The 21057-nt window shown below is 43.5% G+C and overlaps 2 protein-coding genes across 5 annotated transcripts; both read left to right on the forward strand.

The window, feature by feature from the left end:
* Positions 1-404: 404 nt before the first annotated feature.
* LOC311019564 (uncharacterized protein) lies at positions 405-9520 on the forward strand. Of its 2 annotated transcripts, XM_084019095.1 has the most exons (5): positions 405-4312; positions 5020-5253; positions 6181-6337; positions 7427-7556; positions 7941-9520. In XM_084019095.1, the coding sequence occupies exons 1-5, from the start codon at positions 417-419 to the stop codon at positions 8117-8119; spliced, it is 4596 nt and encodes a 1531-aa protein (XP_083875221.1). In that variant the 5' UTR covers positions 405-416; the 3' UTR covers positions 8120-9520. The 2 variants fall into 2 exon arrangements, 1 of the variants encoding a protein (XP_083875221.1); XR_014597816.1 differs by lacking the exon at positions 7941-9520 and having other exon boundaries at positions 6186-6337; positions 7427-7550.
* A 3745-nt stretch (positions 9521-13265) lies between these two features.
* ankk1 (ankyrin repeat and kinase domain containing 1) lies at positions 13266-20617 on the forward strand. Of its 3 annotated transcripts, XM_084019220.1 has the most exons (10): positions 13266-13592; positions 14219-14501; positions 14625-14770; positions 15094-15143; positions 15968-16123; positions 17173-17276; positions 18498-18531; positions 18934-18954; positions 19039-19174; positions 19409-20617. In XM_084019220.1, the coding sequence occupies exons 1-10, from the start codon at positions 13408-13410 to the stop codon at positions 20439-20441; spliced, it is 2148 nt and encodes a 715-aa protein (XP_083875346.1). In that variant the 5' UTR covers positions 13266-13407; the 3' UTR covers positions 20442-20617. The 3 variants fall into 3 exon arrangements, with proteins under 3 accessions (XP_083875346.1, XP_083875347.1, XP_083875345.1); XM_084019221.1 differs by lacking the exon at positions 18934-18954 and having other exon boundaries at positions 19409-20616; XM_084019219.1 differs by having other exon boundaries at positions 18934-19174; positions 19409-20615.
* The last annotated feature ends 440 nt before the right edge of the window (positions 20618-21057 follow it).

Genomic DNA, 21057 nt, shown 5'->3' on the forward strand with positions numbered 1-21057 from the left:
CACTCGTCCAAAACCAATCTTTGGACGTAAGCGATTCGTCCGACGTCGCCGATCCCCCTCCAACTGCAAGAATGGGATTGATTGAAGCTCATAGCTCACCAGCTTCCTTCAGCCTCAGTAGGGCAACCACTTCTGCAGTCAAAGATCCTGAGTCTCACTCTCTGACAGGAGGAGCCGGGTCTCTGATCTCTGTGTCGAGGAGCCAAACACCAGCTAAAGCAGACGCCACCACCCAAAGGCCCATATTGACTTCAGACATCCAGTTGACATCTGTAACCACAAAGAGACGGCTGACAGATGAGCTGGATTCGCCGACGTCTAACACTGTAAACAGCATTGTTAAACAGGTTTTTGTTGATCCCTCAGGGCCAGCGAGCAAGACAGTTATGAAAGAAGCACAAACTCCAACTGTGACAATGAGAAAAGTCGTGCCTGTGACGTTGTTGCTTTCCGAAACGAGACGGGACCTTGAGGATGACGCGTCCATGTCGACTAGAACACCACCAAGCAAGTCATTCTCAGAGAGTCCGACAATCAGCAGACTTTTAGTGAGTCAATCCGAAATCAATCAGGTGTTTGAGGTTAGCAATGACAACAATGTACCACCAACACTGCGATCTGTTGTAAAATATAGCAGGGATATAAACAGAGATTCACTAATAGATGAGGACAATATAATGAATCCAGAAGGCAGGCCAGGCCAAGTAGTTAAAGAGACGGAGGAGGCACTAAAGTTGCAGGAAGAAGAAGAGAGCAGGGAGGATGAAAAAGTGGGGAGTGAAAGAGAGGAGTTATTTAGATCAGATACGACGGAAAGCGGGAAACGGGAAAAAATAATGAACACTGGAGTCGAGATAAATCACACTACAGACCATGAGGAGGATCGGCTGGAAGGGCATGAGGCCAAGATGAGGAGAGAGGAAGTGGGAGGGACCACGAGACAGGAGGATGTAACTTTGAGAGAAGACAAGGGTCCAAGACAAGTGGAAGTAAGAGAGGAAGAAGATGCTGAGGAGCAGAGAGCGTCTTCGACAAAGGAAGGAGCAGAGAGCAACGGAGACATTACATTTAACGGGGAACTGAGGAGAGCGGACATGACAAATGTTCCCTTTGGAACGATTACTAATTCTGCAGAACTTAACAGAGACAAAGGGCACACTACTACAAACTTGTCTCCCTGCCACGCTTTGATTAAACAGTTCGGAGCCCCGGAGCACGAGGGCAGTCGTTTGGGGGGAAACGCCGCACACATTGTGGAAATGAAAAACAAGCCATTTTCTTATGAAGTGACAAGCAATCACAGACCACTACCCCCAACTCTGAGATCCCAGAGGCTGAACCTATCGAGCGTGACATCTCTTCCCGGAGAGCTGCGCACACAGATTAAACCCCATCCGTCCACCCACGGCGCTGCGCTTCCAAAGCACGCGGCAACAAAAGAAAGCACTCAGAACCGAGTTGTCAAGGCTACGTTTTTCACAAAAACAGGCCCAACACCCTCTCAAGCATTTGGAGTTAGCACCCCAAAATTTAGTGATACATTAAAGCCAACGATTTCCCCCCACAGCGGTGCAACTGAATCAGCTCAACCTGAGCTAAAAAGCACCAGTAAGACACTGTCACTCACCACCCCAGCATTGGCAATACAAGTAGAGTTCTTGGGAGCACAGCAGCACTTTGCAGTAAATACTCGCAGTGTTTCAATTATTTACAGCACCTCCGATCGTAGGCGGACATTAAGTACTCTGGATTCGCAAGAAATTTCACTTTTACAGACGACGAATAAACGAGAGCAAGCAGAACACATTTTACCAACATCTAGATTTGATGCCAGTGTCAGAGAGCCTTTAACCTCTGACACGAGTGAAGAAGTAAATCAATCTACTCGAGTGAAAGCTGCTCCGACCCAGCAGATGGATAATGACTCATCTCCCAGGCCAACCACAGCCACGGCGTTGTCATCTGTGGCCCACACTTCCACAGGCCGGCTCTCTGCCCCTGAGATAAGTCAGTCCACCGCCTCCTCCTCCTCCTCTGACATGTCTCCAGGCCAGCCATGCTCATTTAAACTGTCAGAGCACACGGCCCATTCAGATGGTTTGCATGCTGCCGTTGATGATAACGAGCAGCGATCTGTGCGGACCCTAATGACATTGATGAGCCCTAAAGCAAAGAACGATCAATTTCCTCTCAGCGGCATGTCAGCGCTGCCAAATCTCATGCTGTTTGAAGATGACAGTTTACCTGGCACCTACAGTCTGACAGGGCTAACGAGATCAGCCTCAGAAAAAGAAATATTGAGGGCAAGCGCCGACGCTGAACATGCAAATAGCGGGAGTGACCGTGCCGGGTCCTTGTTAGGGACCGCTAAGGCGGGGAATCAAACTGAGGCGAATGGCGGCGCGCAAAAGACGACGACCTCGAGAGTAAAACATTCATATGGAGGCGCGAAGCAAATGGCAGAGAGCAAAGATGAAAGGGACAGTTCCCCGTTTGGAGAACAGACCAGCGGTAGTCGTGAGCAGCATGCTAGTCACACAGAGGGATCCAACTCTTTGTCTTCATCACACACCCAGAGACTAGCAGGAGGCACTAATGAGGGCAATGCCCTGTTTAACGTAGAAGGCAGTGATGATGCAAACAACACGGTGAAAACTGCCCTCGGGAGTCATCTCTCCCAGTTAGGAGCTCATACTGAGACAAGCACAATTCAGAGCACCCTCCAGATTGAGCAGGCCATACGTGAGGAGGTTGTGCCTGCTACAAATGATTTTGCCGTGTCTGTGCTTGATAGGAATGATCGGACCTTTGTGGAGTCAGAGAGTCACCCCGAAACACCCCAAATGCAGTCTAATGATGTGACTAACAACGCCTTTTCTCATACGGAGAGTCACACGGCAACAACCGAGAGGCGACGTGATCCGTCCACACCGCCAGGCGCTCCCACTGCTCCACGCATTCATTTTGGAAGTGACCTCATGCTGCACCATACATCCACACAGCAGATTGCCGTCCGGATAATGAATGTTACATCCGACTTCCCAATAACCACTGAAACCAACGATTTCGTGTCTCCGGCACCAGCTGCTAGTGCAGGCGCTCTTATTGTCTCCACAGACGCTCGTGAATCACAGGCGACTACTAATGAGAGCGAGCGAGTCGTTGTCGCAAAGTCAACTCGGGCTGCACAAGCTGAGCGTATGGTACAGTCCGCTGGGCGTATTGAGCTCTCGTCACTGAGAGAGTCTCCCACCACTGCCACTACTGACAAACTCACGCCTGCTGTGAAGAGACCAAACACAACAGAAACACGGAGCGGGGAGCAGCCTGAGCGTGAAATTTCTGCACAGACGATCGAACAAAACCAGCATGCCCCACCTGATACGACCACAGCAACACATCCTATCAGTGACCCGGGGCCCAGTTTGTTAAAAGCTGCCCAGGGAGCCAGAGAGGCACACGACACGACACCTACTAGGGTTAAAAGAGTCGGACATTTGCCTAAAGTGGATGGAGCAGCCCAACATGAGGAGCAGACGTCACATGAAAAGATCCCAGTGGGTCATGTGATACTTGGCACTGTAACTGATTCTGCACCAGCTACGGGGATCTCACCTGCAGACATTAGTGATAAAACCAGCTGTAGGACAATTGGCTGCGTGGAGTCAGGCGAGAGAACAAGTGGAGCGACTGGGATTGATCATAACACTCGAGAGAGAATGTATAAAACACAGGCGGGAATCACAGGAGGAGATCATTTTGATGAAGTGCACCGTAGCACTGACCGTCCTGCACCTGAAAAGGCTACGCCACAGGCCACCAACCTCGACTGTGCGGCGCTTTCACCAGCCGCCGGTAAGTCTGACCGTGACCTCGCCACTGTCGAGGACACCGCGGGAAAAAGTGCCAAGAGCGTGACAGGTGAGACCTCGACAAGAACACGGAGAGGACTTGTTGAAACAGATCATTTGGAGGGACGCGAGGAACCTGAGCCGCCTCTGTTTGTAGAGAAAACAACACAAAGGCCCTCTCACAGGCTGACCTCTGGGCCTTTTGCTGCAGAGGTCACTTTATTGGAACCTGAAGCAAGTACTGTGCAGAGCACTGTAAAGACTGGTGAGCGGGCACAAAAAAAGATAAAAATACAATTAAATAGAGGAGCAGCCAAAGCGGCACAGAAAGCCAGCAGGTCAGCGCGTTCTGTGGCTGAAGGAGAAACAGCCGGAGGAGAGTCTGGGCGAACGCTGTTACTGCTGGAGCCGGAGTCGGAGCAACGCAGGAGAAGGAGCTCACCTCATCTGTTCCTCTCTGGGTAATCTAGCTGTGCAGCTCTATTATTCTAACATCATCCATTCATCCTGCAAGGGTGTTTTGCAAGAGTTACGCTATTAAGTATATTAATCCATCACAGTGAGCTACTTTTTCTGATTCCTTAAATTAACATTGTCACATGGTAATGCAGTTATAAGCATGCACAGTTCTGATGATGCATTTAGGCGACTCCTAAATCCATCATTAGCTGCTGAAAAGCATCGCCATCGTGCATAATTCAATATTCCTAAAATAATCATACTCATCAGTTCAGTAGATACAATTGGATGTAACTTTGATGAACCAGATTTAGTAGTAAATATTGTATAATTCACTTCTATAAACTGTCATCTGCTACAAAAAAATGCATCATAAAAGTAATGTTGTTGGTTAGAGGATACTTCAAAAGGGGTATGTTTTTTTAAAAGAAGTCTGAGAACCACTGATCTTCAGAGATGGAGGACCGAATAATCAATAATAATCAAGCATGTTATGAGGAAATATGTGGATTTAGCCATTCTTTCGACACTCTCGGAACAGCAGTGCTGGTGAGTCAACAGGCTTAACTTTCCATGCAGCACCATCATTAGGTCAACATTTTTTATTCACCCAGCACTTTGGTTTATGAATTTATAACGTAGTTTAAAGTGTAATTCGTCTCAAGCAAGTTTTCAGCTTGAAATTGCAATCCCATGAATCTATTGGCAGGATAACAGCAGTTTCAGACGACCTGTGTGGCTCCGGGAACTACACAGCAGAGATGAGTGTGACCCTGGGGAGAGGTGTGGAGCCCGGGGACGCTGTGCCCGCCCTGGCCAACCTCAGAGTGGATATCAACCTGAAGACAAACAGCAGTGGGATGCACCTCAAAGTCACCTCCTGTTGCCTGTCCCCGTCCATCCGGCCGGACCCCACCAACTCCACCTGCTGCCTGATCTCCAGGTACGCAGGGAAGCCTTGCAAGTAGGGAAAAAGTGTTGCACACATTTATCTTTTATTCAGATGATGTTTCGGCCTTCGGGCCTTCCTAGAGACCAGTAACCACAGCCAAGTCTGGAATAAAGTGACTGTGTTGTGTTCTTTTATCATAAAATGGGTTTGCTGTGTTTTCATTTCAAGGTGAATGGGCTTAATTCAGGCAGTGTAAATATGGATGAGCAGAGGCAGCGAAGCCAGGATGTACTCAGTGGGGAATTTGATTACCTGCTTTTTAAAAAAATGATTTACTGCCTTATATGCAAAAAAAAAGGGAATTAGGTTTTCAAAATAAATGGTAAAAAATATAAACAAATAATAGAAATGCATTTCAACCCGGCTAGACCGCCATTCTTTAGTGAGTTGGAGTGGAGAGCTGAATATCCTCTGCTCAGTAAACAGAGGACTGCGATCTTTATCTCTCCAAGCAGATAGAAATTCAGTGTGTTCCTGCACACTCGGTATAAATGCATCTAAAATAATGTCAAAGTGTGAATGGTGTCTGGCTTTGTGACACCTGGACAGAGCACTTGTTCAACATCGGGGCAAATCTTTTTATTCGATTGTCTTGGAGAGAAAACTAGAGAAAGTTGTGAGAAAACACAACTATTTCACATTATGCACCATGAGCAATGAGACTCATCTGACAGCTAAGTGAAAACTTTTACCTAACGTGATTTCTTTTCTCCCAAGCTTTCGACTCACTTCAATAAAAAATATTGATGGGAAGCTGCCTTTTTCTGCTTTCATGGTTACTGATCAATACAGCTGTAATGGCTCTCGGCAGCTTTATGAAGACCTTTCCTGCAGGATATTCACAGTTTGACTTTATTTTACTTTTGAAGGCAAAAATGACTGCTAAGGTTACACTGTGCTTGTGTGTTGGTGCTTCAGGTTAGCGGCGGCGCCAGCAGGGATCACGCCGCTGCCCAGTGGCCTGTCAACCGGTGCCAGCTTCACCATCAGTCTATTCCAAATGATTAATTACTCAGCAGTGTACCTGCACTGTGATCTCCGTGTCTGCCCGAGGAACCGCTCCGACTGTGAAAGGGTAAGACCGGCGGCGGGTTCACCGTGTAATGAATGCGAGGGGATGAGAGTTGATTTCAATTTTGTGACAAGGGGTGTGACGCTGTGAAAACGGAGAGACAGACGTGGAGCCAACAGGCATGATGTAAATGGGCTGGGAAAAGGAGCAAGAGAGGAAGGACAAGGTGAGTGAGGAAATGGAGAGGAGGCAAATTAATACATGATGGCAGGAGAGGAATGATTATTTGCAAGCTGGAGGATAAATAATATCCCCATGTGAGGTGTAGTGACTGATGCTGACTGCCAAACACCCGGCCCAAAACATCTATCAAGTCATTATGCACTCTGAGGGTCAGATAAGGTCTTCACAAGTACAGAATACACTTGCCGAACAGCAAAGGACGCAGACACCAACTGCTGTCTCCTGGTCTCTGATTTAATGGGAAGAACAGTCTCGTCTGACAAGTTAGAGGGCAGAGGTGAAACAGAGGATAAACTCCGGAGATTCATTTTAATGTCTGCTTTTGGTGGAGCACTTCTCTGGCTCTCTGCGGAGGCTATTCTAAAGTTTTCTTTTGTTTTGTGTGTAATGATCAGGTCAAATCCAAACAGGTGCGGTTTGCTCGTATTGCTCCAGCGAGGCTACAACACGTGTATGAGTATGAACTTTCACGTTCTTCCGCATAATCCGCAACTTTCTTTGCGTTCATCTATTGATCTTTTCTTCCCTCGTTCTTCAAAAACCCTCCTGTTTTCTCTCAGTCTCGGCCCTTGATGTCAGGCAGCGTATTTTTCCTGACACATTTCTTTCAGAGCTGCACATTACAGCTCAACTACCATGTTTGAACTGCTCACAGGGTGCTTAAAAAAAAGAAATGTTGCTTTCAAGCTAAAAATCCTACTTCCAGATTTGTACTTGAAATAGACGTTTCTTCTCCTGGCCTTTTATCCAAATAAAAATACCTCAAGGGAAGAAGGGTTTTAGATGCGGTTTTAGGTGCATGTGTGCCAGTTATGTTACTATTTATTTGCATTGTTTTCATTATTTATTTTTTAACAAAAAGAAGCTTTTCATATGCACATGCTACATATTTTCCTTGTCTTTTTATAGCGGTGCCTTCAGCAGAGGAATGCATTCCCCTCAGAGGGTCGAGAGGCCATTGTTACCAATCTCAGGAATCGCATATCCTTCGGTCCCATTTTGAAAGAAGTGAAGAATTCTACATTCCCAGAGAAGATGGGTAATTATTAGCAGGGGCCTTAAAACAAAACCGATCAATCTGAGACAACTGCAATCTGCAAGACGGGAAATGAGCAACGACCGTGCCATTTATCTATCTTATGTGAGGCGATGACACATATATAATTGGCTCTTTGTTTGCACATATAAAGAGCTCTACATGGTTTCATAATGAAAAGATGCTCTCGTGCAAAACAAACACACATCTTTTCCTTCTGGTGCCGAGTAAGGAACAAACTGGAAGTAATGATCAGCTTAAACCCATTTTTCTTCATTACAAGTTTTTGAAAGGGGGCTTTGCACAATGTGGCCAGTCCTGGTGAAACCTCCTTGAGCATGATGCATCAGACAGATCTGTAACCTCATTACATCATTTAATCTTCAGAGCTGGACCTGGTCCTGGTTCTCGTCAGCCTGGTGGCCGGCTCCTCTCTCGTCACAGTGACCCTGCTGCTGGTGTGGCTGGCCTACCGTCGCCGGGCAATCTGGCTCCTCTACTCGGCAGCTCCACCACGAGCCTGCTGTGGCTGTCTGCACCCGGGAGGGGACTTGATCCCACCGTGACCGAGGGGGAACCACTGCCAATTACGCTGATCACGTCCTCACCAAAATAGCCGCCGACAATTACATTAGACAACAGACAGTGGAGCAGTCAATCATATTAACTGTAGAGCAGAGGCGGCCGGTCGTATCAGCCGGTACAGGCCAGACCAGACGATGAGCAGCAATCCAATTCACACCTCCTCTCATAGGTGACACAGCTGCTGCAGTCAAATTTCACACTTAACCACGGAGCAGTCTATTATCATTTACTGGAAATAAACACTGTCCCCAAATAGAAAAGCTGCTCTGATCCCTTTATTTCCCCCCTCAGTGGCAACAAATCAATACTCTTTGTATCCTACTTTGAGACTGATAGCTCGTTAATGCTGGTTTAATATAATGTATGCATTCGTTGCTTGACAGTTATATTGAACCACTGTGACCGACTGTTTAGGGGAAATGTTTCTCATTGAGTGAGAGAATATTCACACTCATTTATTATCCAGAGGAAATGTACGTACACACACCCACTTCAATGTTTCCCTTTTAAATGTCCAATTAAAATGACATAATGGCATCAATATATCATATATGATATATGCTATAATGTTTAATCATAATCTACCATTGAAATAATTGAATGAACACGCTGCTATATAGCAGTTCCTCTACTGAGAAAGAAACTAGTTTTGTTCTGATGATCATGATTGACTTATTGATTAATGCTCTGAATCTCTGACTTGGATCCTCATTCATTGCAATGAAATAATATACAATGGAAATATTGTCTATTTTCATTATTTCTAATGTCATTATCTATTTTTAAGTTATCAGTGTGTGTGTGTGTGTGTGTGTGTGTAATAAACAGCAGTGACAGGTCAAAATCAAGTACCCGTAGGAGAAACAACACATTAATCAATCCTCTAACTTAAGCCGCAAAATCACAGTAGCTGTTGTGCCAACAGTAAATAGACAGAAAGTGATACATTAGTTTTAGACAGCTTGTGTAATGGTGAGCAGTAAACTCTCTACAGAAAAACTTAATCGATCACAAAACAGCTATAAAAGAGATAATACAATAATGGCATGTGGGAGTCGAGGTTTATTTGCTTGGTCACAGATCTCACAAAGGATCGATGTTACTGCGCTGCTTACTGCTACATCACTGCCAGGGAGTAACTGCCGCTGCAAGAGTAATGATTCAGAAATGTATTTTAGGTCATCATTATAGAAATTAATTAATCTACCTCAGACAATGTGAAAACCACAGGCAAATTAATCCAAAACAGGGAAATCAAAAGCTATACATTCCAAAGCTTTCACAATGGGATGATATATAGATTTGAACCACAAAAGAGGAACATATTGTACAATTTATTCCTCTCACGGGCAAAGAGACCTCTCATGTACCTTTATAATATATCTGCCATAGATAATAATTCTAGTAAAAAACATTCAGTGCTCTTAAGAGCTACACAGGAACCAATTAACCAATTGTAGGTCTGAAACATACAGATTACATATCAGACAGCCCGTTCACCTCAGCGGCCACTTTCATTTAGTTTTGCACCTTCAACGCACACAGAATATTTATGAGAGACACTGGAGTTAAGCTTGTTAGTTATTACAGGACATACGGGGCAATGGCAGAGCCTCCTGCTCCAGTCAGTCATCTCACCCAGCGTGGCGGAGCCTGCTAATGCGATTTGCTGAGCTGCGAGATGTGGGTTCCATCAATGAAGACAGGCTTCTCTACTCTGGGACGCCGATCAGGAATCTGATCACGAGCGCCTGGTTTTCATTGGAATATCAATCCATCAGCCTGTCCTAAATAATAGTGTGAGTTAGTGAAGCATGAAACTATGGCTGTCAGTAAGTTCATCTATTATCACAGCCCGCCTACATGGAGAGTTGAAGGGTTAGGGGCTTGATGCTCAAAATTAAGTATTACCAAATAAAAACAAGAAACGTGGTTTCAGGCTGCGTGACAATAACAGGATTTAATAAAACATGCAAAAACAGACTGTGTTGCTCATTCATGTTTTTAAAATTCTGCTCAAATATCAGCTGAAAAACTTGTGACAGCCCACCATAATGATCCCCACCAGCATAATCATCTATGTGTAGTAATGTCTGCTGCAAAATAATTAATCTGTAATCATATAAAGTCTCACAATAATGTGTTTACAGCATTTCCTATTTAGGCCATGGGACATGTCTAAATGCAAATCATCCCACGGATGCGCATCCTCTCCGTACCATCGCCCTGCAGGGCGAGCTAGCAGATTAAAAAGGAAGGGGCGGAGAATTATTCCATTGAAGTGGAATTAATAATAAAAAATCTTCACCCTCTCTTTGAAATGAAAGCCTGAATAAAGACCCACCTCGGAGCAAAGACGAAGATCGACTGCAAAATCCTGACCTGTAATCCTAATGCATGACCATAGAAATACTGAGGTCCAAAAACTGAGTTTATGTGGCAGTTTGGGGGCGTTCCCCCCTTAAAAATGTTTTGATATCCTGATCTGTGCATTTTAAGATGTTTGAAGAGCAAAATTGGATAAAAACTACCTTTAAACAGCCCTTTATTTCATCTTTGTGTTTCAGTTGTTCATGTTTGCACCATTTTGAATTTGATCGAAATGAATCTTATTCATTTTTAAGCCTCCAGTTCGCCATTTTGGCTGTCGCCATCTGTCTGCGCCATTTGGGAATTTTTGCAACCAGTTCATGGCACTTCCACTTTGGCTTCACTTTTCAGAACTGAAGGCTGAAGGAGCCATTGGTCACATGACGTCTGTCTATATGAATGGCTTTGAACTACAAGCAGTCGTGGAGTAAAATGATCTAGTGAATGACAGCGGTCACATGAGTACGTAAACTCGGTAGTCCATGACCTCATGAATCACATTTAGTTTTTATATATATATATATATATATATATAACAACAAAACCAACAGAAGATGTTCAGCTGTGGGGATTTGCATCTTGGCCTCAGCAAGCATATTGAAGCTGAATCTGCTATCTGCAAGGAATGAAGAAACCCATGGGAGACGGTCCAATATTGAAGACTGTCAAAGCTGTAGTACACAGGAACAATTTATATTAATATCTGTTTGTGTGTGTGTCTATAAATAAATGTATTTATCTGAGTTCATCTCTTTCTCTCACATCATAGCAAAACACCTCATTTCCCCAGATAAATTTAGCTGTAAAGGGTGTTGAGTGGTGGTAAAATATAACTGAAGAGCCTTGAAAACAGAAGAGCAGGAGGGATAAGAACATCTTTGTTTCCTCATCTTCTTCAATGAGCTGCTATTACCATAATCCTCTCACATCGGCCAGGCAGTTAAAATCTTTTCTCTCAAATAACACCCTTTAATGATGCAGAAGGGTGAAATCCCCAATTTTAAAGTCTAAATCAAGGTAGAAGGCAATACAATTGGGTCACATTGGGAACTAGAATGAGTGAAGTTCACACATCATGGTCGGAGCAAAAGTTTGAAAGCTTTTTGAAAGAAAAAACATAACAAAAGTGTTCGGCCATTAAAGAGAAATGAGAGACAGCCATGGGAATACCACCAGCGGCAAAACAAAATAAGGGATGTTGTGAAACACTACAAACAATAAAACATCCCTCCCCGGTGTTAGCCAGCGAGCCACACTGATATCTGACACGCCAAGGACTGTCTGTGAACTTGGTGTGATCTAGACAAGCTGCACTTCATGATCAAACATTTACAAAGTCTGAAATGTGTCAGAATATTAAAGTGAATATCAGATCTTCTCAAGTTTTAAGCAGGATATGATGTCCCGCTGTGCCGCCAAGCCTCTAAGGGAATGGAACTCTCAGCAATAACACATGTAGCGGTACACAACCGTTCAACACACAACCTAGCTATGATGAATTTATATTCCTTCAGCTGGCCAAAACATTCAGGGCAAAAGGCTGACCATAAAATGTGGATTAAGTAATTTACCATTTATGACTGTAAATGACAAAGAAGTAGGGCATTTTCTTAAATATATCATTATTTTGACTTGGCTTGAATTTCCTTTGATTGAACAGATTCTGTATTATTAAATAAATAATTGCGTTGTGTGATTTAATAGCCTGTATAGAGCTGAGTGAACTTCATGTATTTGTTCTGAAAACTTCACCAACTTGCCTACGACTTGACCTTGGTGCCATCTCTAAACTAGCATTCAAATCAGGGACCAAACCACCCGGAGAGTGCATCGATCTCGGAAAGGCTGAATGTGCTGAAATGAACTCGCACTAACACTAAACTGTTTCACAATAAACTTTAAATGAATTGTTTGACATTTTGGGAAAAACACTAAAGCACTTGGATGAACAGATCGATACCACGCTCACGGACTATTCCTCGGCCATGAACAGCGTCTGGTTGCCTTGTTATGACAGCATCCCCTTGAAATGATTGCTCCCTGAGCATAGATCTGCACATAATCTAAAATAATACCGCCCATAATACCTCGACACGTCATCCTTTACAGAAGATTTTGTTGCCTTTGGAAGCAGCAGGCTAGCTGTTTGTCCATGTTTAGGCATATTATGCTAAACTTATCTATCTGCTGGCTAAGCTTCATATTCAACTGAGAAAAGTATGGCATCAAACTTTTTGTAGGCTATATGTAGTTTGTAGCAAGGAGGCAAGAAGTCTACGTTTATAAATGCAGCAGGAATAAAAAACCTCTGTCATGAAGTTGCTTTATCACTTTTAACTGTGGGAATTCATGAGACTTACACGCACACACACACACACACACACACACACACAGAATCATGTACACATGCACGTGCACACACACTGTCAAACTGTTGTCTTCCGAGTCATTTAACCAGAGCAGCTGGGGGTTGAGTGAAATACGCTTGATTGAAGGGTTTCGTTCATTAGGCAGTTCATTAACTGTACAGAACCTTATTATAATGGGCATATATATATATATATATATATATATAGTATAGTCACTCAGTATCTCTGGAAGACTGAAAGTTCATTCAGGAGTCTCGTCAGCTAAAAACCTGCTTTGCAACATTGTAGTGCAAACAAGTTCTGTGCCTCAGCTCCTCCCACAGATCACTGCAGTGTCATCTCCTTCTTATGTGTCTCCACATGCCTTCTTTCACACAGCCACATTTGAATGTGTGTCCATGTTCTGCAACTTTCACCGTCCCCGCATGAGACCCGAGCTCCTGCGGTGCCACTGATCGATGTTGATCTGAAGGATAAATCCTGTTCATGTGTAGGATTAGACAGTGTGTCAGAGAGGTATAACTGGGCTCATGGATATGCTTGACGGATTCCCTGGGCAGTTCAGGAACTTCAAGAAGGAAGACTTTGAGGATGACTGGATTAAGGTGGCAGAATGCAAATTTGGTCAGCTGTACCGGGTCAAGCTAAAGCTCCAGAAGGAAAGATGTGCCTTGAAGACCTTTGACAAAACCTTGTGTGCAAACAACTTTTACAGGTTGGATTTTATATTTACATTTACATTTAGGTCATTTAGCAGACCCTTTTGTCCAAAGCAACTTACAATAAGTACATTTGTCAAAAGAAAGAAACAAAGAAACCACAACGTATCATTACCGATAAAGTAAGAGCTAAAAAATAGAAAAACAAGTATTAGGTCCTCGTCTGAGGAAAGTAGCTGTTCAGCAAACATACCTTATAAGAACAACAGTGCTATGATCAAAGTTTGGATCATGCAGAGTTGACGTGAAGTCTGAACAGGTAGATGGCAAGTGACTCTGCTGTCCTGACATCGGGACATTGCTGATTTCAAATATTAAAACTAGGACTAAAGCTGTGTCCCAATTCAGGGTCTACAGCCTGCTGCAGACCCTGAATTGGGACACAGCTAAAGTGTGTATCATCCTGCTTGTCAGGTACAAACTCTCTGAATTCACAGCACTTTCTTAGCATATTGGGACAGTTGTGTACTACGTAATTAATGTAGACTTTTCAAAGATCTTGTGGTCTTTGCAACTTTACAAAGTTTCACATATGAAACAATGGTCCCCACTGTGGTCATGGTTCAAAATACCTCTTTAATGCCAAATCAACCTTTATTAACCACTATTTTTTCCATTACAGGAGAATAATAGATGAAGCGTCCAGCATAGCCAAAGTGAAATTCAAGTACATCGTATCCGTCTACGGACTGTGCAGTGAGGCAAGTGCTGTGGTGATGGAGTACATGAGTAATAACTCGTTGAACAATCTGCTAGCCAGTCACACTTTGATGTGGCCAAAGAAGTTCCAGATGATTCACGAGGCCTCTATGGGAATGGATTTTCTTCACAGCTTGAAACCTCCTCTACTCCATCTTAACCTCAAGACATCCAACATCCTGCTGGATGATTGTCTTCACATCAAGGTCAGGGAAATTATGTGACAACACAATGACGATACTGTATATTATCAGTCTGGACATTTCTGAGCTCTGTAGAGCAATGTGGTTCTAATCCTCCTGCTCTGGATTTATTGTTTTTCTACTAAGATTTCAGATTTTGGTGTAATCCACTGGGAAGGGAGTAAGAAATTGTTCATGGAGCATCTGATAGGAAGAGGGAACATAAGTTACATCCCTCCAGAGACCTTCACTCAGTGCCCCGATCCTCCAGGAACTACCTTTGATGTTTACAGGTGACTTGCCATGAGCATTTTTAAAGTTGCACCGTCAGAGTCACTGCTCCCCCCGATTCAATGCACAACCCATACAGTGTAACCTTGCTCTCTACTCTATATATACACACTCTATCACTGGGACATATCCTATATCTTTAATCTTGTCCGACTCACTCTTTCTTATCCTTTTTATTCATTTGTTTTATTTTTATCTCTAAAAGGATAATGCTTTTTGGAGAGCAATTTATAACAATAGAGGGGCTGCCACAAAGTTCAATGAATATGGGATACAAAGGTGAGAGAGTTTGGACTGAAGCGCCTCTTTCTGCTCTGATCTACAGCTTTGGAATAGTGATGTGGGAGATTCTGACTCAGCAGAAACCGTATGCAGGTGAGTAAGATTTCCTTTGAAATGCATCACATCTTCATATCAAATAGACGTCCAGGCGTCACGTCAGCTAGGAGCCATGTAACACTCAGCAAGATCACTCAAAAAGCATAAAGATCAAGGCATTTTGATCATGGTGTTTCTAGAAATACATTTCACATTTGCTTTTGAAATTGTCATAAAAAATTCGACATTCATGTAATTATTCATTGCACCATTAACCCTCTTAATATTTTGCATGTACATAGCACAAATCAGGTGACCTCTTGCATTGGACATACCATTTTTAATTGCATTTAGATACAGAGGTTACGATCATAGGCAAGCCAAGCAACGCTATAGCAAACATCAAAAAGTGCCAAAACGTTTGCTATGCCTTTGCCTCTGAGGGCTCTACACAGTAGTACCACAGTCTGTGCACAGGTAATGTTCAGAGAATGTGATATGGTTAACAAAAGATTTTGGGCTGAAGCGGCATCATTCTAAAAGTGTACAGTTTCTCTCAGTGGAAATCAAATCTTTCATTTACTATTATTCCTCCTGTCAGCATATCGAAATGTCCTTGGGCAAGATACTGAACTCCAAATAGCTCTCTAAGGCAGCGTCATCAGTGTGTGAATGTGCATGAATGTGTTTATTTTATCCTCATGGGCAGGTAGCACATTGCGTGGGAGCCTCGTGCCTTGTGATTTCAATATTCCCTATTCATTTCGGGCATGTCATTTTCAAACAGGGGGCCAAAGGCCAAGGGTCAACATAACAAGCAGGGGGTCATATATTAATCCCCATCATCCAACCTTGTGTCTGACATCTATTTTATGGGCCAGGGTGCAGTACGACCACAGTGCTCTTACAGGTGTCGCGTGGCAAGAGACCCTGTGTGGAGATGATCCCCGAAACAAAGCCCCGTGAGTGTGACCAGATGATCGACATCATGAGGCAGTGCTGGGACCAGGACCACAGGAAGAGGTCACAGTTCTCAGGTAGAGGCCTCAAAAAGCTCTCAATGAATGTCATTCACTGACATCTCCAAGTTACTGAGCTGGTGCTTTATCAGAAAAAGCTCGTTTTACAAATGCAATGCAATGAAAAAGAAGATACATTTTTTATAGATGAGGATTTTTGACAGTAATGTAACCGAGATGGTTAAGTGTACACAAGACACACATTTGAACAAAATGTAAAATTCTTAAAGCTCCCAGTATCCTGGGAAATGACATACCAGAGTTGTTAAGGATTATTTGTACAAAGACATGCAGGTTTATCACCATTCTGCCCTACAAATGTAAAAAAACACATCTGGGAAAGATGATAGCACGCACAATATCTCGACTGCATAGAAAGTTGATGTGTTGTTTGTCTGGGGTTGGTGTGTTATTGCTTTTGTCATTTTAATGTCTAGTAAAAGTAATATTGCGGGTGTGAAATGATGCCAATTGGTTTTCAAACTGTGAGATTGTCAAAATAAAGCTTTAAAAAGCTCTCAAATGCAGTATTTATGTAGGATACGGACCCACACAGTAAAGTGCCAAATGATCAAAAACAACACATTTGACATTATGTTGAAACATTGATTTAATCTGCAGCCATTTGCCACATGTCGATCTTTTTCTAAAATTAAAAAATACCAAATAAAGCAACTGTGTTATCCCCTTTAGCCTTGTATGTAATTATAAAGTCAAATAGGGTTTTGGCAAAATGTGAACATATTCTCCTTCATGTAGATTAATGCTTGAGTGAGGTACATGCATTCAAGAGGGTCACCTTTGTGCAGACAACCGTGTATACCGCTGGGTTAATGAGTACACATGAGTGCCATGCATATTCATAAACAGCAGCAATTCCGATTTGTGAACAAAAAACTCACTACTGTGACCATATCTATGAAATCTGTAATCCGTGCATGACCGTTTATTCATATGATGCAACCTTGCAGGGATCCCTCTGGGTTTTGGAGTTGTGCGTCTAATGCATTTTATTTGATTAGGCAAATTAGTAACAATCATTTCTTTGACTGCCCTTTTGTTTGCAGACACTGTGAGGAAAACAGAGGCTCTGAGCAAAATCCAGAAGATCCCAGGACCAATCCAATGTCACATAAATGCTGACAAGGAACAGGAATCAAATTATCATAAAGTTAGTTCTTCCTGATACTCTGCTTTTATGATACTGTACTATCTACTGCATCTGAGCGGCTCAGAATACTATTGTAAGGGAAAGTGTGGGAAAAGGTAAAATAGTTGACACAATAAGAGTCTAGTCTCTTTGGGGACATAATTAGGCAGTGTTGCTGTAAACCTGCGATAACGGATTTGTTGGTCACTTCGGGGCAGCAGAGACAAACCGTAAATTCAACATTGATAATAATCAGTTTTTAACTTGATATGGCAAACTTGTCAGAAAATAGTTAATCATTTACACATCCAGCAGTAAGAGAGCAACATTAGCATTCATTTGCAGTCTTGTTTCTGGCCACCCCGGAGAATGTAAATCCAATATTCCCTCTTCTTTAGCTCTGTTTTTGGTCTCTACAGACTCCTGGGGGAAATGTCTGGCCCTTAAACTGCAAAATGCTTCACTCACTATGTTCAAGTAGTTTCTAACTGCCTGTCAGACTTTTTGTACTGAGCAGGTAGCGAACAGAGGGGTTTTAGACCTGTGCTGCTGCCGACAACGACACTATGAGAGTGAACCAAAACAGTAAAGTTGTGGGCAGAACAGCATAGCAATGAGCTGACACTCATTATAAAGGCCTGGAAAGCTGAGGGGAGCTGCAGGTACAGACAGGGTTGCCAGATCAGTTTGACCATTTCCAGCCCAATCACAACTTTAAACCTGCCCACTTCAATAGAAAGCAACCCAAATCATCACCATGCCATAAATCTGTCTAAAACTGTAAAACTAAAACATGTAAAAAAGAAAACACAAGCATACACGCTTCATATCTGCATGAAATAACCAAAAGTAATATGAGATTATGAGGCTATCGCAACCTGCAACGCGCCAGACAAGCAAATATGCTAATTTTCACGTCAATGTCGATGATGATGTCATCAAGCTGAGCTCCCTTATCCTTATAATTGGATAACACTTGTGTCAAATATTACATATTTTTCAAATCAAACAAAAGCCCACATTTCTTTTACATACTCTCCATCTCCATCATATATTATGAGGATGTATCCCCTATCACCACGGAGTATTGGAGCCTTCCAATACTCAGACAGGGCATATAATATGCATTTATACTGTTTAACTGCTGAGTTATTCATACCGTTGAACATCATCGTGCTGATTAATCATGGTTAATGTCACAGCAAATAACTCAACTATTTGCATCTGTCTTTTCCATTTTAGATCGCTTTGCCTGAGATGCCTGATCTTCCCTCAGGTAAACAGTAAGGATGGAAAATCATAGTATATATATATTTATATTCACAAAGTTCACATTTTTAATATTACCTTTAGTACTGAAAAGCAACTATTGGTAGAAGGATGAATAAAAGAAAACATTCACGCAGCCTCTTCGATTATTTAGATAGATAGATAATTCAAATATTTTTTTCTGTTGATCCTTTCAGTGCCAGCCTCCATTAATAATCTATAGGTACATATAGGTGCAAATACTAATGGACAAGGTATTGACAGCTTCCAAAAAGCTTCACCCTTACCATCATCTACGCAAGCACTTTGCTTTTAATGCGATAAAGTGCAGCGATCCAACTTTAATAAGGCAAAATTCATAAACTTAAAAGTTCAGCTCCGTTCCTCACACAATGCTTTCATTTCACAGATGCGGATCGCGGAGAGGACGGCATTCTCTCTCTGTTGTACAAAAAGGACTTTGGTTCTTTCAGACATTCTGTAATAAGAGAGCACGTTGGCACTCCGTTTTCAGGTGGAAAGAGCCTGCTCCACTACACGGTAGCCAGCGGGGATGCAGAGAGTGTCGAGCATGTCCTGAGTCTCGGTGCTGAAGTCAACGGTGTGACTGCCACAGGCTACAGCCCTCTTATTATTGCTGTTCTGCACAGGTCTCTATACAAATTTACGAAAAACACTGTTTTGCAATTGACACAAGGAGAAGTAATTTGTGCTTGCAACTGCTCATTTTGAGTTTTTTTTTAAGGTTAGATAAAGACCGTCACCTCCTCTATTCAGAGTTAGTTTAGCTTAGTATAAAGATCTAAGTCTCCTGCCTGGCAACCTCACAGCGATGACAAGAGTCAGTAATATAATACCCTATAAATTAAACGTCTTTCCTGCAGGCTTCATGAAATCATCTCTTTGTTGCTGGAACGCAGTGCAGACGCCAACCAGGGAGACGAGGACCGGTGGACGGCGCTCCATTTTGCCGCTCAGAATGGCGACGACAGGACCGTCCGTCTGCTGTTGGACAAAGGAGGCGTGGCGGATGCCCGGGAGAAATCCGGTTGGATGCCCCTCCACTTGGCCTGCCAGAACGGCCACGAAAGGGTGGTGCGCCTGCTGCTTTCACGGCTGTCGGAGGAAGCGATGCAAGAGAGGGAGGCCCAAGGGAGGACGCCGCTCCACCTTGCCTCCGCCTACGGGCAACTGAATATCGCCAAGCTCCTCCTCTCCCAGGGAGCAGACCCCAACGCCACCGACGGCTCTCTCAAAACTGCGCTCCACCTATCAGCTGAGGAAGGCCACAACAGAGTAGTCAGACAGCTGGTGAAGAGTGGGGTGAACATCGACAGTGCGGACGGCAGGGGATACACTGCGCTTCATCTCGCCGCTTTGAAGGGTCATAAGGGCATTTGCAGGCAGCTGTTGGCAAACGGGGCCAGCCCAGACCCCAGGACCCTCCAAGACTGGACTCCCATGCACCTGGCTGCCCTGAGGGGACACGAAGCCACGGTGGTCCAGCTGGAGAATCAGGGCGCTTGTGTGAACGCTGGAGGCGAGAACGGATGGACCCCGCTGCACCTCGCCTGCCACCAGGGGGAGCCGGAGGTGGTGGCGAAGCTCCTGGCAGCCAAGGCCGACCCAAACGTGTCGGAGGGCAGCGAAGGATGGACGCCGCTACATGTAGCTTGTACCGCTGGCAGTTTACCAAGTGTCCTCCACTTGATATCACATCATGCAGACGTCAATGCGGTAAACTACGGAAAGGCCACACCTTTACACCTGGCTGCCCATCACGGCTGTGTGCCTGTCGTTCAGGCTCTGCTGCGGAACGGAGCGGACAGGACTCTGCTGGACTCTTCTGGATCCACAGCTATGAATGTGGCCCAGAGGTGTGAAAAATGGGAAATGGTGCAACTACTGGAGAAGTAGTTCTGGTGAAAACAATGTGAATAGAAGGATCAGAATGAAACCATCACACAGCTGAAACATTACCTTCCTATTTGTGCGGGTCTTTTATTTAAGCATTTTTATATTAAGAACAATATAAAAGTTGTGATTTGTAGAAAAGATGGATGCTATATTTTCATGATTAAATTATGAACAAAAAAGAAAACAGTTTCTGTTTTTGTTAATTTATTTCACAAACATGGATGATCTCAAAGTATTGTGATACATTTAAAAAAAGAAAACACACAAAAGAGAAGACTTTGGTTTAAAAACAAATTAACTGTCTGTGACCATATAAGGACTTGCAGTTTTCGATGCCAAATCAGATATGTGTATATGAAAAACAAAAATGCATATTAAGTCCTACAGGTACATTATAGTGGGAAAAGTGAGGGAGCCAACCCATGGGGGTCAGAGTCGGGTGAAGTGCCCCATTATGACAAAACATTGATTCTCCTCTCTGAATCACCTTTCATGCTTGGTTATGCTTTCCTGATGAATGCAATTAATGCTGCTGCCTCATATGGATGAAAATGGGAGTATAAAAAGGACTGCTGCTTTAACCTTATGGAGGAATTAATTTGATTAAACTTGTCAG

The sequence above is a fragment of the Eutrigla gurnardus genome, assembly GCF_963514095.1.
Source record: "Eutrigla gurnardus genome assembly, chromosome: 10".
Classification (NCBI taxonomy): Eukaryota; Metazoa; Chordata; class Actinopteri; order Perciformes; family Triglidae; genus Eutrigla; species Eutrigla gurnardus.